The 17,624-nt window shown below is 32.9% G+C and overlaps 1 protein-coding gene across 4 annotated transcripts in view; it reads left to right on the plus strand.

The window, feature by feature from the left end:
* The window catches only part of LOC123720284 (protein Skeletor, isoforms B/C), a 38,722-nt gene that overhangs the window by 16,137 nt on the left and 4,961 nt on the right, over window positions 1-17,624 (plus strand). For 3 of the 4 annotated variants that reach the window (XM_045676833.1, XM_045676841.1, XM_045676848.1), the window contains exons 6-11: window positions 3,652-3,836; window positions 5,183-5,345; window positions 8,322-8,449; window positions 8,685-8,822; window positions 16,318-16,417; window positions 16,699-16,883. In XM_045676833.1, the coding sequence (XP_045532789.1) occupies window positions 3,652-3,836; window positions 5,183-5,345; window positions 8,322-8,449; window positions 8,685-8,822; window positions 16,318-16,417; window positions 16,699-16,883 (899 nt within the window). Of the gene's footprint in view, window positions 1-3,651; window positions 3,837-5,182; window positions 5,346-8,321; window positions 8,450-8,684; window positions 8,823-12,199; window positions 13,976-16,317; window positions 16,418-16,698; window positions 16,884-17,624 lie in introns of those variants that run through there. The other variant, XM_045676856.1, reaches the window with a different exon arrangement.

The raw sequence follows: 17,624 nt of genomic DNA on the forward strand, positions 1-17,624 counted from the left end.
GTAATTGGTACAAAGAGTTATTAAAAAATATCGTATATTTTGCTTAGCAGCGACAACTGCGATTTAAAATACAACGTAATATGTATAAAAACAAAACAGATTCGAATATATAAAGCCCGTACTAAAACAAACTTTGAAAACATTACATATACTTATTTAACTGTTAAATAAAAGCTCGTAAAGCTCGATTTACTCAATCAAAATAATTATTTAGCAATTATCTTTGAAAACACGTAATTTGCAAGCTTCAGTCTTATGGAAGATTACCTTTAATTAAACAAACGTGTTCGCGAACACTAACATTGTACTAGGTCTTTACATACATAAGACATTGTATGAACTGATTGAATTCACAGCTCTCGAGTGGAATTTAATTTCGTTTTCAAAGAATGCCTTTCGCGCGCTTCTAACGGGCTTTGTGATACAAGAAAATTAACTCATGTTTTTGTAAAAGTTTATTTTTGCATGATCATTTACTGCTTTTAGCATATAACATCGTAACTATTGATCACGAGATCATATTTTATTATTATAACAATTATTTACTTTGGAATCGCAAGATTGATAGAAGAAAGCTTATTTAATTAGTTAATTGTGAAAATCCTTAATCCATTAAGTTAAATCTTTAAGCCAGTTGTTTTAAAAATAAACACAAAACCATTGTTTTTTAGTAGTACCTACCTTCATAATTTTCTTCAATCTATGTTCAAAGTTCAAACACAAAAAATAAACTTTTTTCTTAAATCGTACGCCCGTTTGACCGTAAAATGGTTACACTTTCACAGTAATTAAATTTTTGATTAAACCGGTTAGAAACGCTTCAAATTGTGTACTATTATGGTTTAACGATGCAATCATTTCCGTGATATACGTAGTAATTTATATTGATTATATACTTCTACGCTCTCAGTGTTAATCTGAGAAAATATATTTCTATTATGAGTATCAACTATGTGTTGAGAAAAACATTTTCCTCATATCACTTTATACATAATATCGTCTTTAAATTAGGACTCATATAATTAAGAAAAGGACAGAGCGTGTTCATCTCGGCTACGAATTTTAATACTGAATTAGTTAGCGACTGATTCAAGGAAGGGAGTAATATGTATAGTTATATTGTATGATAAGTTATAGATTCTGATTGTAAATTACTAATTAACCCGAATCGTTTTTCCATGAATGAATTTTAGAAATGACGTCACAGGAGAGGCCTGGGCTGTGGGGTACGGTAGAATCATTTGACCTTTACAGTGAGTAGCTCTCGTGCTAATTAGAGCAACGACATTTTGATCAATTTAATGTAAAAATATATTTCCATTTTTCATATAGGTTAAGTTTTAATTGCGAATGTTGAAATATTTCATTTTGCAACCACTTCAATAATATTATAACAGCAGAACTGAAAATATTTGTCTATATAAATAAAAGTAAAATACAGGTTTCACCGATTACTCGTTTCATTTTTAAAATATTCAGCTTTAAATTTAAATGATCTCTCTTGTACGCCGTAATGTACCCTACAGCGTTAGATGTCATTGCAGTGACAGCTGAACTTGGTGTTGCTAGGTTTTGCCTAGATAATATTAGTAATGTTGCCATAATAATTCATATTGTCTATTCGTGATACATACCTTATTAAAACGAGAAATTATATTTGTAAGCAAGCAAAGAAATAATTAAATCGCGGAATTTTGTACAGTTAACAATGCGAGAAATTAAAAAAGTTTTTGAGCGAAGAATTTTTCAAATGAATTAACTTTGTGCGATTATAAGTTCTTTGTGTTTATGGACACAGAATGAAGAAGTAGAACACACAAAAACATATAAGAATAACGATGAATTAGTATTCTTAAACTAGTTATCTTAAATGTAACACATCATTTTCAAGTAAGTTTTCTCATGTTGCTATAAATAAAGTAAAGATATATAATGTAATATGAGCGATTTTACAAGTTTTTTCACTAGTTTGATTAAATATACGTACAATGGTTATTTATAATATATATCCAACACATTCACTATTTAATTAAAGCTTATTAGACACACATTAATATATGTTCTTTTAAATAAAAACGACGTCGAAATTATATAGTAATTAAAATTTTAGTATAAGATTGGCTTTCATGGCAGTACTCCGAGAATTGATTTTAATGAGTGGAGTAATTTGATTACTTGATTGCTTGAAGTGCTCGAATAAAAGAGTTCACAATGAGACGTCGTTCAGATTCGATTTATTTACCGTTTCTCTTGATTCCTCTCCGCCTCGGGAGGTACCTCTTTGATTCTCAAGTGGTTATAAACTTGAGGGCCTCATAAAAAGGTTAGGAAAAATCCAATTGCCTCTTGGCCGTCTTGCCGATGTCCGCGTAACCGTATTTTATCATTATTTTTCATTCTTCGGCGACTAAATGCCAGACTGTACTTCAAATATTAGCAGCGAATACAGGAGATATTATAGGGGTAAATTAATTCCTATCAAAATGTTACATCGGTTATTGATATATTTTGTATATTTGATTATAATTTTTTTTGTTGACTATAATACGCAATGTTAACAACATGGCCTTAGTTAAATTAAAATAAACACCGCTTAGTTACAGTTTTTAAATTACAAAAAACTATTTTCTTTTCTTTAAATATAATAATTTTATATTGAAGGATGTATTTAAACAGATTTAGTACAAAATGTATGTTCATATTTTATTTATGTGTATAATAGTAACAACATGGCCCTTCTTATTTATCTTTTTTCTGTAACAAATATCCTAATTCCAGTATTAAAGCGTAACAACAAGACTATCATCATGTCATATAATTCCTTTTTTATTGTAATAGCTTATTTTCTTCGGCGGACGGGATTTGAAAGTCAAAAGTTAAATTTAAAACAAAGTTCTCTATGATCCGGGGTTTGTGCGAGGAATTTAAAGTTTCCGGAGATGGCAGTGAGGCGAGACGTGAAGTGTCAGCTCGAAGCCAGCAAACTAATCTATCCACTTTACATCTCACAGAATAGAAACTGTTCCGCTGAATTTGCCTTTAAAATTCCCTCTCCATGAGGCGTATTGAAATGACGTCACGTCAAAGCCTTTGGAATATAGGGGTTTGGTCGAGAAATGCGTGAAACAATCGGGTCGCTGATAAAACGTTTATTTGTATAAAATACAGTTTGTATGAGAACAATATCGGTTGATTTTAAACAATCCTATTCAATAACATGACAGCATATTGTTGATGTAACAAAGATATCTTTAATTTTTAACAATAACATTGCGGTAATTGCATGAATGCTTTGAGCGATGGGTTCCGAGTTTTAATACTTTATGATATATTCTCATATTTTGTTGTTTTGTTTCGCGTATATGTTTTCTTTTTATAATGTACGAGTAATGAGCGAAGATTTAGCGAACCAAATAACTTCTACTTAACCGTATGGAGAGTATATCAAATTATATTACTACATTAAAATATCAAATCGTAGTAGTTAGTTTTTAAAAATATGATTCTATTATTACCGCGAATAAGTAACGTACTAAGGTGAGGAAGATAAAATTGCTATTAAGCATTAGGTATTCACGAACCAACCAGAGTGACACATACATACTAATATAAAATAGTAATTTTTATTTTCTTATGAGTGTATTTTTACAGCGGCGTATTTCTATGTTGGGACAAGCAAGACCCCAAGCGCACGAGGTGCTGTAAGACTACGGGACGAGCGTGGCGGCGCTGGTCCTCTACGAAAGTACCGAGGAGAGAGTATTACTTTATCATTGCCGGATGGTTCCACCCTTAAGGACTACGCCTGGTTTTCAGTTTGGTGCGATGACTATTCCGTGAGTTAAAAGCTTTTTGTATTCTTAAGGAAGTATTGTTTCAATATTATACTGGCAATATAAAAAAAAAACACCAGTGGCGCTAGAACTATTCAGGTCTCTCAGATTTCTGTATCTGTTTATGATTATTTGATTTTTCTTATAGACAAGAGGGTGATCAACTTACTGTGCCTGACATACGACGTCGATTTTTTGGGTCTAAGGAAATCGGCATAGATTTCTCACGATGCTTTCCGTACGACCAAGTGTTAAACACGTACATTGACAAAAAGCCCCTGTTGGTACTATGCCTACAACCAAACCTAGAAACTCTGGAATGACGCAGTACGGCCCCTTTTAAAAAACTTGCCTCACTTTAATTTTTAACTAAATAGACCTGGTCGTAAATACAAATCCTTTATGTTAAACGAGCCATGGATAATAATAATAAAGGCCGTTTAATTTCCAATCATGACAAAAAAGATAATATACAGCTTAGATTTATTACATTTGACACATTACTTTATTTATCTTGTTATCCTATATCTTAGCTAAATTCAGTACCGTCGATCGGAACCCCATCGCGGGTAAAGGCCTCCTCCAGCTTTTTCCAACTGACTATGTCCATGGCTTTCTTTGTCCATTCGCTTTCTGGTACCGCTTCTATTTCTTTTATCCACCTTTTTTTTGGGGCGCTCCTTCTCCTTCTTCCGCTTGGTCCTTGGTCCATACAGTTTTCTTTAAAGTCCACCTTTTATCTGTGTATTTTGCTGTATGCCCCGCCCATTGCCACTTCTGTTTTAGGGCATATTGTTTTATTTTACGTCTTATTTTTTCGCTTTTAATTTTATGTAGTTTTCTTATTTTTAGTATGCTTCTTTCCATGGAGCCCATAATGCAATGGATAATATACTGTTTAACATTTTGTTAAATCGAGTAAATGCCATGTTTTAACTACCTTGCCTAGCTATAGAAATGTAAATTCGCTATGTACGATAGTATACGGTAGTCTCAGGAGAAACGTAAATTTTCCAAGATAAATAGACGAAACTATCGTAGAGTTGGACATGATGCAGTTTATGTAAACGCTTACGTAATGAACAGTAGCCCGTTGTGTTTGTATTCCTATAAACTTGCACCGACAAAGACGCAACAATAGATATGTGTCGGGGACACATGATATTACAAAAATTCAAGATGGAATACCTTCTTTGTTTTATAAATATTTTTGACATATTTTTTTCATTTTGGCTTCTGCTGTTTTGTCCGTATTTGAATTTTATTTTATAATGGTTCAATATCACCTCCGTGTAATAAGTCTAATACATGCACATAGTTGTATGTAACTCATTTTTTATTGGTTACAGGTGAACTTTGGTTCGGTGGAGATACCCAAGAGTTTGGAGTACCCCAAACCAGCAAAGGTTGGGGCACTACGTGGAGTACATGGCGTGTCATCGGACCCCATAGTTGTGGTGGATGCGCAGACCCTACTCATTCCTAATTTCTCTTATGATGGCGAAGCGCCCGGTAGGTCAAGTTTTTAACAATATTACATTTGTTTATCAAATTAAATATCATGTTGTTACAAAGCTCATAGTTGAAAACAGTAAGTGTTTTGGTACGCATAGTGTATGGTATGCAAGCGATGACATATGAAAATCATTAAATGATTTGCAATATATACCATATTTGTAAACAGTGTTTTGAAAAACACTTTTTGAACGGATTAAAGCTATGTATTAAATTGTAAATTCGCGTACTTTTCAGCGTACGTGGAAGCGTCGGAAAAAAAATTAAATTTAGAATTATGTAAATAACTATAAGTTTTAATAATAATACATAGCTTTAATCCGTTCAAAAAGTGTTTTTCTTAATGTGTAAAAGCTATCATAACAAAAGACAACAGTGTTTTAATACAACGACGTATACTACGCATTCGTTACATATATTGTATAATTTAAAGTAGTTGAAAATCTCACATCTACGACTTTAACTTAAGTTCGAAACCTGTCATTGTCTTCTAAGGTACATAGCGTAACTAAACAGTACAAGCATTTGTAGACGTGTGCTACGTGGCTACGTTACTAGTGAGCTACGGACTCGTTCCGGAAGCAATCACAGGAGTGACTCCGACTAAGAGAATAGCTCCCGCAGTGAATTCTTATTATAACTGGGATTATTTAAAGACGCCTTATATTAATATGACAACTTTTTTATAATAAATATTATGAGAAAGCAAATAACATTATTAAAATGTTGTGTGATTGTAATCATCTAAATGTTATTGCACATAGTACGTGTCGCTACAATAGCTAAGAACTAATTTAGTTGTCATACTACAAAAATTAATCCTGATCCCAATATAATGTGTGTTATGTTACATTTTAAAATGTTTCCAACTTTAACTTATGAAAGATTTTGTTACCAAACTTTACGTGTTGGTATGTTCATCACAACTAGCTATTAAGCGAGTCCCAGCTCCTTTATCCCTTCAACAATAAAAAATAAATTGGATTTAAAAGGTGTAAAGGAATGTTGGCGGGGCAAAGGCTAGGGATATAGAGGCGATAAAAACGAATGTATTTTCATTAGATGACCTCATTGTATATTACAAATCTATCAAGTCGAAGTTGTTTGTTTGTATTGTACGCATACATACTGCTGTCACATTTCGTTCTAAGTCCGATTATACAACACCAAATGTATGATAAAAATGATAAGCGTCGTAACAAATAGTTGTAATAATAACATAGGATATATTTATATTTTATGTTTTTTACATAACCCGATTCGAGTGCTTTTCAGCTATGGTGGTTAACAGGAGAATCTTTTACGTTTTAACCCGTTAAAGAATAAATTATTAAAGAGCAAATAAGGGTCAAAATAGAAAGGTCCCAGAACATATAAATATAAAATGTTTTTTGAGGCAACATTTTGTAATGAAAAAAGTAAAGTTATAATAATACTTGTTATTTTTTTTTCATCCATATGCATGACTTCTTACGTTATTGGTAGATGCAAATGATTACTACAAACAAAAGGATATAATTTACATATTTCGCACTCGCATCGTTGAGGTCATAGGTTCGAACTCCGGCTGTACACCAATGAACTTTCTCACACAACACCACTCGGTGTTGGAACTCGTACGGTGAAGTAAAACATCGTGAGGAAACCGGCATACCTTAGTCTCAAAACGGTCAACGGCGTGTGTCTACCACAGAAGGCTGATCTATTTGCCTGTTAGTAAGAAACAAATGATCACAATACTGAACTGAGGCCCAGACTTTAAAGGGCTGTAGTGTGGTTTTTATTCTGTGTATAATTACTAATTATACAAAATGTATTATTAACACTTCCATAGACGTTATCGCACATAACGTATATTGTCAATAATAATTATAGTAATATGATAATGTTCAGTAAATAACAATTAATTGTAAATCTGAATTTGCATACAGATGTTGTAAATAAATAAACACGTCGAGTCACGTAAATATCAATAAAGGGTGTCGTATGTACTTTTGACATTAACGTATACAAGAAGTATGAAGAAAAGAATTATACTTTTTAATTAAAATAATTATATAAGTTGTTTTTCAATATCACTTATTATAAAAATAATTTAGTAGAAAGTTCTTTTTGTTGAGCAAATTTTTGCAAGCGGTAATCTCCGCTCATAACTGACGTTTTGCTGAATGGTCGATTTCTATAGAAGTAATTTCTTATCCAATATTTTAGTTATGAACTATACGTTGATGTACCATGTAAAACATTTACTTTAATAAAACCAGGAAACTTAGTCAACGACATATATGTTTCTATCGATTTAGTTACAAATAAAGTCCTGGAGGACTGACGTAGATCTGTGCTTTATATATAATAGTTATAAGTGGAGGCCGCAGTTTAACTAAATATAATTTGAACATTATACTTTTCAATGCTTTCACCAGACAATATTTAAAAATAAATATCAGTTTGTCTCAATAGAAACGAACGCAATGATCTTAAATCCCCGATCAAACCGGATAGAGCAAATTATCATTTGATTCACGAATCGATGCAATAAAAGGAATCCTATGTGTGACCGGGTAATGTACATTATCCGGATATCGGGGTGTACCCTGATAGGGGGAAGGGGGAGAGGTCTTATCGCGGCTTCATATTGAATTTCATCCCGCCCTGATGTTGGGATTGAAACAATTGCGATATCAATGCTATTCATTTCAATGATCTATAATGAATATTGCTGTGCATTAAATGATAACGTTATTCGTAGAGCTTCCGAAGTAAAATTGTATATAAAGTATATACAATTTTACCACACGTAATAATTATTTAACATTATATTTCACCGTGTAAGCGGAGCACAAACGGGAATTAAATAAGTGAAAATAGCTTTATAAGGTAATGATGAAAATAAGGTTTACCTATAATTATAATGAAAAAAATGGGCTAAAGTTTGTTTGGATAATATTAAATTAATTAATAAATTGTCAACAGATGCAAAGTTCTGGGTAGGACGTGGCGACAAGCCATCTCCGGAGGGGATCCGAATTCCAGACGAAAATGGGAAAGAGACGCCACTTCGAAAATATGACAAGAAGACCATTGTGTTAACGTTACCAGGGGTATGTGTTAAACGTTATTCATATCATGTTGGATTTAAGTTGGTTTTGTTTACTCGTTTGGATATCCAATAAGGTTATATATGTAGAAGTGAATGAGAGAAAATATGATTTATTTAGATACGACGATGCTGGGAAGATCGGGTAACGCTTGGTTTCAATATCATAACAACACCATTGTCTGTTCTTCACTCTTAAATAAATGTGCGCGATTATTTAGATTTTTGTTATTCTGTAGGAGCTGACTGTATTTGACATCGGACACTTTGCGATCTGGTGCGAGGCTTTTACTGTAAACTTTGCCCACGTGACCCTGCCGCGTGCCGTCCTTTCCAACGTCCCGCCTAGCCTGAAGATGCTTGGTGTATCACCACAGGTTTGTACAACATCTTACTAACTAAAAGATCACTGTGAATATAAAAACTTTCAGAAAAAAAATATGAAAATACACAAACAAGTACGTAAAATGGAATACAAATTATTAAGGGGCCTGTCTAAAGCAAACTACCCTGATAATAAAGAAACAGTTATATTAGAACAAGATTATTAGATTTATTTAGCTTTCTTGTAATAAATACGGTATATAATAGGAACCGATTGTACTGATAATCTCAAAGGCATTTGAAAAAATGCGAAAATCGCGCAGGTTTATAGAAAAATATTTGATTGAAAACCCTAAAAAAATAGTTGTACGGTTGATTCTAAGCTTTTTCACGTCTGCAGGTTAACATAACTAATAATTAATGAACAGAAGTGGGCCAAGGGTAAACGCATATATTACGTCTCGGCAATCGAACACGATATATTAATTCACCACAAACAATACTATATTAGCAAATTAATGGATTGCAGGCTTAGACGCGGTTGCTTTTATAGAGCGTGATTTATTATTTACATTTGTATTAGTGGCTCAGTTTTTGGTTTCGCATTTGGATATTTTAGTATATTTGATAAAATTATTTTAAGCTCACGCATGACGGTACAGTGATGATTTGAAATATTCATATTGTAGGCTATTGAACATCTCTTGTTGTGGTATGGCGATGAATATGGTGTTAAAAAAATCTCAAAAGAGTTTTTAGAAAAGTTTAGAAAGCTGAAAGTAATAAGTAAATTAATTTTCATTTTATACTAAATGAGCCTTGATGTTTTTGCAAAAAATGCTTATTTTTGTATTAAATTTGTAACCGTGGTCTTGACAGTTACATGCTAACGTCAAGTTGGGCGTGGAGCCAGCCGTGAAATTGGATTTAGTTAGGATATGGCTAAGGGCGTCTTTGGCCTCGGAGCAAATACTTTTAGTAGTAGGAATATAATATAGCCAGTTTAATATTAATAATAAAAAGAAAATAACAAAATTGTGGGTAGCATATACTTTGTATATGCACTCTATATAATACTCACCATCCATCACTTAGCATCAGGTTTAGAGGAAGCTGGCCTCATATAGAGGATAGAACCTTAAAATTTGGTTGTTCTAATACAATCATGGGTACAAGTATCTAGTATCCGAAGTCTTATATTATTATTTGTGACAGAGGATTTTAGATTTTGTAAGTCTGTCTTAAAACTGTCGTGTCTAGTGTTCAATGCTCTAATTAGGACTTCTTTGAAGTGGTGAGGAGTGTACTCGAAACACGAAATGAACAGCGTCGAAGAGGCCGGACCGTTTGGAGCTGCTCCAATAATCTCGACGTTAGGCCTTTTACAAACGAATAGGCTAACTTTACCATAATTGATATTTTGAAGTACAGTCCTAGATACGAATATTTTTACCATCTATGTGTCAGTATATACATAAATTAACACATTAAATGTGATAATTATTCTAATGATACAGTTGTTTTATTCTGCCTTACAAGCTATATACAAAAATTAATTTTACTATGTACGCTAAAAACCTTCAGATTGCTTCCTAATAAATTTATATTATTCTTAAAAACAATATGAAACAATGTGTCGTCATTTTTTACTATTTTAATTTAAGGAAATAATAAATCAAAACAAATCTCAATTAAGCTTTGGGATAAAACTATGAGACTTTGGTAAGCATTTTATCAACTCATAATTACTTTAAATAAAAGTTACAAAAACAAATAAACTTTTAAATTATGTCTTAGTCAAATGTTTTTTTTTGGTATTCCTCGTATATGATCGGCTTTACTATAAAGGCGCGGAGGCCAAATGTTCCTTACATAAAAACTTTACATCTACCCCCTCTCCCTGGGCAAATTGCTTCGTTGCAATTGTCTTCATACAATATGGAGCAAGTTCCACATTACGTAACAACACAGACAATACTATGAACTCGTAACAACATTAAACGCGCATCGTGTCAAAAAATGGAATTTATTAGATTTCATAGGTTCATTTAAAACTTAATTTTAAGTTTCCAATTTTTCACTTTAGTATTTTTCTATGATCACTTATGTAAAGTGATATAGTTATATAATTGTATAAATTTTATTCCTTAGTGGAGAATGTGGCAGACACAAATTCATAACTGTATATTAGATTTCCGTTCTTTCGAATCGAAACAACTATACCTGTTATTGACGAAAAATCGAACTACGTACTGTGTATCACAGGAGATATATTAACATAGCAGGTGTATATAAAAAAATAGTGCTAAGTCTCATCTATAATAAGGGGACACTATCGATATCTTTAAAATTGTGAACCATACGTGATTTTTCTATGAATAGCAAAAGATTTGGTGAAATTTCGCCGAGAAAAGTGCAACGTGTTTTCCTTTAACGAGTTTCACTCACAGGTCTTATGAGATGTTTGTCGTTACCATAACATTACGTAGCACTCGTCAGCTGGGTGAATCTAGAATATAGATCAAGTCTTGTCTAGATAAAAAGGTCTTCAAGCAGTAATACGACATCCTTTATGTATTTATAATCTGTTGTTTAAGATTTTGCTTTCGATATCTTAAGAAGAATGCTACATGCCATATATTATATGTATTCTTGTATATTAATAATCTGTCCAGACTTGATGTTGGATAAATAAAGAGCACAAGTTATATGCATTTTTCAACACCTATCTTATATAAGGAAACGTAGCATTTAAATTTGGATACTGTAAGAATTCTTTTATTCCGAGGACGACCGAGACTGCTTACAAAACCGCAGACAAAAGGTTATAAGTTTTTATTGAATGTTGAGCAGTTTTTGCATCAATAGAAGTGGGATATTAATTGAACGTTAGATTAAGGCCAACGGGTTCATTTGTGTAATTCATTCTCTCACGTCGGTTCTATTAGACAACTTGGCTTTGAATAGTTTATATTCAACCTTTATATTTATATTTGCGAAACATGACTATTTCTCAATATCGAAGCAAATTTTGTTAGGTAATCGAATAAACATCTCCAATTAGTTTTGCGGCCGCCGACACCTCGCACCGACACTCGACACTCGAGAGCGTTAAACAGCCTCTTTAATCAATTCCTCGAGATTCTGTAAGCAAATGTTTTGTAACCGCGTGTTGTTTTAGCTTCATTGTATTTACTTTATTTATTCAACGTCAATTCGAGACGCACAATTTAGGTTTCAAATAAGAACGGCGCAGTTGTTTGTTGATTTTTAAATTATAAAATAATTTTTAAGCAAATGACGTAGAACATCATTTGCCTCATGCTGATTAGTTCGGTAAAACCGTTCGGTTAGCAACTAATGTCCATCTATCACCTCCTTTCCTCATCTCATCCATATATCCTGTCTTGAGCGGAGTTTCCTGTTGCAGAGCCGCAACAAGCAGCTGTCGGCGAGTACCCCCCGCGAGACCAAGGCACGTGGAACTCGGCCTATAGCCCGCCTCGAAGCCACGACCTACCGTCCCTCCCGGCTTGGTGCTGCACTTCCTCTTTTAGACCATTCCCCTGCACCCTCACATCTACAACGTCGTGCTGATCAATATGTAATTGCACAAGACCCCAAGAAACCCACAGAGAATAAAGAACAATATGATACCACTGAAAAACCAGTTGAAGTCCAGAAACCTTCTCATTCTGACACAACCTCACACCAAGAAGATACAAAAAAGTACGAAGTTGAAATTGAGCGTCAGACATTTACATTATTGCATCCGGCAACGCAAGAGTTATTATCTGAGCAGTATTATAACGAACAGAGACGCAGGGCTCTTCAGGCTCAGTACTTCGAGTTATTGCGACAACAAAGAGAATTTGATTTACGAAGTGCTCCTCATAGTCCTCTTTATGTACAAAATGGCAATGTGGAGCAGGCTCGGCTTACCCAACACTATCAAGGGGTGCCTATAAGCGCTGGTCAGGACTACAGATTTGACCTTGACCCGTTTGGGAGGTCTCTGTAACCCCACCGGCTGGCGTTGCCTAACCGCCCTTCTCCTCTCACCAACTGACCTCGCTCGTCCCGTCCCATCCGATACTAGCGATGCGTTCACCTATGCAATGAGGTTCTATGTATGAATCTACTTGTCAGCGTAACTAATTGATTAAAGATCGTGATAGTCTTGCCTTCTTATCCTTGAAATTGTGAAGTGCGTTAACTTTTGATAGAATTACATACATAATGTTTACGGTATAGTGTTATGAAAAACAGTTACCGCATACATTGTACTGCCAGTATAGAGTGATATAATAGTTGTATCTAATAACATATTATTTTAGGATAGTCGTAAAACTTTCAAGTGCCTTCGTAAAAAGGCTATTTTGAAGTTGAGTACAGATGCTCTTACGTGGAGATCTTTTTTTATATTCCTACGAAAATATTTTGATTTAGTAAAAAGTTATGTCGTGTTGAAGAAATTAATTCTACACGACTTATTCGTAAACCGAAGGCTTATGTAACATGACATTAAACATAAAATAAGTTTGCCTTTTTTTTATTTGGCTTTAAAATTATTCTTTAAAACTTCACAAACATGCAAATAAGGTAAACGTGCTGCGCTATATTATTAGTTTGGAATAATATAATATCTCGAGATAATTGCCTATACTATATAGGCATTGAATGCTGCACGGCTTACATGTGGATAACATTATGTTCTGATGTTAATTATTATGATTATAGCCGTGTGAGGTCTAGTGAGTTTGTAAGCCGCACAGTGATTGCTCTATTAAGTCATAAATTATAGAGATGTTCGCTTCATCAAATGTTCATGAGAAAACATTGCTAACAATATTCCGTAATCATTTAATGATTGATGAAGTTGCATGCACGTGAAACCATTGGGTCCATTTCATATTGCATTTCAAAGTTTACATAATAGCGGTTAGTAGAATTTATCTCCGATAATTAATTGTTTGTTAAGTCTTGAAACATACAAATGACTTATGTATGTCGTATTACAAAGAAAACGTATGCGTTCATGGTATGTGAATGTAAAGACAACTGTACTCTTTGTGATATCAAATAACTGTAAGTTGTTACTATTTTTCTACATTTTATACTATAGTTTGTAAATTTATATAATAAACGATAAATACTCATAGCAATAAAGCTTGGCGCGCACATCGCGTTTCATTTCTATCCATTACATTTAATGCTTCATGAAAACACGATAAATTGTTTCTCAAGAATTATAAAGAAACTTCTCTTTGAAAAATACTTTGAAACCTATTTTCTAGTTTAAGAAAGAAGTTTTAGATAGTTTAAATTGAAGCAAGCCGAGATCGTTTGTTTGCATAATTTAAGGATTTGTTTTTAATTTTGCCAACAGTTCAAATATTATATCAGAAACTTCGGATTTCTGATGATGATGATAGCGATAAGTAATGTTGTTATAAATATAGTTTTAATTGATGAATGATGATGAACTATTAAGTACTTTAAGCGAAATGCACTTACAAAGTGCGTAAAAATACACGTTTAATAAATAACGCTCATTCTGAAGTAAAAAAAAAATTACGAGTCAAAACTCAAATACTAATAGTAATAAAAACTATGAAATATACGATGCATGCCAAACACTTCATTTGCGAAACAATTATCTACATTGTCATAGTGTGGGCTTAAGAATAAATAAGTGAGCATGTAGGGCAGTGGTCGCACACAATAGAAACTCTATATAATGTATAACTCCAAAGCGAATTGGCAACGACTGTAGTTTTATTATACCCGGCTTTCAAATAGTGCTTTCTAGAAAAACTGAATTAGATTTATTCATACTTTTTATTTATCTTTCTACTATCATTTCGTAACTAGATTTGTATCAAGAATTATTTCGAAAAGTGTCTCTATAGCTATTTTAATCTTAATTTACTACGTCTAAATTGTATTTTATTGATATCCGCCATTAGTATTCTGTTTATAGTGCTAATGCCATCAGATTAACTAATTATTAAGAATTGTTTGTATATGGGATCTTTACTTTAATTCAGAGGTTTACAATTTCTTTTCTAAGAAGTGGAAAACATTGAGAAACGTAATAAAGGACTGAGTTATAGGTTCTGTACGCATTGCGGAGACCCGGTGACCCAAAGTGACCCGAATCACCCTCATGAATAACTTTACGCCATAAAACGAACCAATATCTGTCTCATACTAAACTTCAAATTTGCATTCTTAAATTATATTTTGATTTATATTGTATTTAAACCGAGGACATTCTTTCGGTGTTCGTATGCATTCATATCCTATACATTAAAATTCATGTAGTTATGTTTACATACAATGAGAGTTTAAATTAAAAAAATATTAATATTATTATTACTACACAGTTATTTAAAGATTTATCCGTTTTTAAATTCTCCTACAAGTAAAAATAAAGTAATGTAACAACAAAAACATTAATTTTCAAAATGAAATGGCCCAGCGGTGATTTTCGCATTAGCAAAATTTTGGATAAAATTAATTGCTTTTTAGGGTATTCATTTTGGGGTTTTTATTATAGCTATTGTGTATGTTATATAACTGAAAAGCTCGTAGGTAAATAGTGACAGAAAATTAACCCACTACCGGTATTTTATTTCAAACAAACCTTATTTAAGTAACTTTAACATTAAAAATTATAATGGGATTATTTAGTTAGTTATATGTATGGATTTAACTTAAAATTGAAATAGCTATATTCAGTAACTAACAATAGTTTTAGTTATTTAAAAATGTTGTGAAGACGTGAAAATTAGTTTTATTGGACAGGATAGTTATTGCTTTTTAATTAATATTTATGTTTCTTTCTTACATATCAAAATTACACAAACCACAAAAAACATACACAGAAAATTACCAAAATAAATATAAGGACTTTAAATACCTGTATTTGCTTTTCATTAATAATTAAACCACAAATTAATGAAGGTGGTTTGAGCAGTCGGTAGACGTTCGAAGAGAGTCGTAACTATGGTAACGGCGTGAACTAGAAAACCTGTCGCCAGATAGTTATTACCTCAAATTGAGGTTCCACCGGCCCGAGGCAAATTGGCCGCCTTTGTAACATATAACCAGGTTACGTGTCTACGTATATCTATTTAGAACACTTCGTAGACTTATTGACAGTTCAGTAATAAAGCGAAATGTCGAGAGCGCTTACGTAATTTCATATTTAGGTGCCTAGTAATAATAAATTAATGATCCTTTCTTACTTGAAATTATATTTAATAAGAATTACTTGTTATCGAAAAATACTTTTACTATTATGTCTGTCGATTCATTCAGCATTGAATCAAGATTTGATTAGTAAATAAAGACTGAGGTATACTGTTTGCCAGAATGTCTTAAACACATAAACATTAATCCATTGATTTTATTCCAGTCGAATTGCTTGTATGTTTTTTACTAATTTAACATATTTATAAGGTATTATAAATAAAACTTCGTTTTGGCTATAATAAATAAAAATAATAATGCAAACCCTATAATCTATATGTTTTTTTTTAGTCAAAGCTGAACTGTGAAGTATTATATGATGACCTGGCATTCGAAGTGAGGTGGGCGGTCGCTGGGGACAGTGTCGTCATACAACTCGTCGCTAAACTAGGTAAAGAATAAAAATTTAAACATAACATATCTTTATGTATGGTACTTGAAAACGCACAGGTATAATTTGGAGATTTTGGGTTTATAGTTCCTTTTTTAAACAAACCAATTAGACGCAGACATATAATGCATTTTGTTAATACACTGCGTTTTTTGGGAAGTCACGAAAGGGATTCTGGGAAAAAATATTTTTGCTTGGTAACGACGTGTTGAGATTTGGCCAAATTTTTACCAATATTCTCTAATTTAATTGAAAACTAATTATTTATCATTAAATTTCAGAGGACGGTGAATACATGTCGTTCGGTATTTCGGGCCATCCAGAAAAGTCCCAAATGATTGGCGGCGATGTTGGTGTGACTTGGATCGACAAGGAAACGCTAAAGGGCTATGCTGACGATTACTTCCTCGAGGCCAAGAGCCAATGCGCTGGTAGACACGGATCTTGTCCAGATGTAGTATTTGAAGTAAGCTAGATCGTTATTAAGTAGGGCTGACAAAAGCTGTGATAGGTTCGACTCGCGGCGAAACAGACGTTTTTAAAGGTAAAAATTGTAACATAGCATTTACAATTTTCCCTAATTGACTTACGCAGACATCAGAATTATATTCCATATTGTTCCTGTCTTCAACACAGCAATTTAAAGAGTTCATTTAAACTTAGATTTAGTAAATCGAAGCAAATAAATAGTTGTAGCTGTTTAAACCAAAGTCAACTTCAATACGCGGTACGAAGACATCTACAAACTAAGTTTAATTTAATTAAAACGACTTATGAATACTTCACCTAATCTAAAACAATATTCAGTTCATGCGGTTTACTTCCGAACATATTCGTAGAATAGCGACATTATGAGCTACGACGTAGGTTATACTTAACTTTATACCCTGTGACGCAACAATAAACATAATTATACGTATAACATCATACCAAGGACTGCCTTAAGACTTAACATATAGGGCTTATAATTTTGTGATGTAATTCAATAACGATGGCTGTCAAATTAAGTTAAGGTGTACCTCGCAGCTAAATATTCCTAGTCGATAATAATCTCGGCTCTTGCCTCGATTGAATTAAACCATAATATTATATTGATATTGGATCTTGTGTGCTCGGGACCTCGCTAATGGCACGTGACGGTTCCTCAATCTACCTAAGTTAGTTTGATAAGGAAAATTAATGTCTCCATGTCAAAAGTTATGGGTCA

This window comes from Pieris brassicae, chromosome 1, assembly GCF_905147105.1.
Source record: "Pieris brassicae chromosome 1, ilPieBrab1.1, whole genome shotgun sequence".
NCBI lineage: Eukaryota > Metazoa > Arthropoda > Insecta > Lepidoptera > Pieridae > Pieris > Pieris brassicae.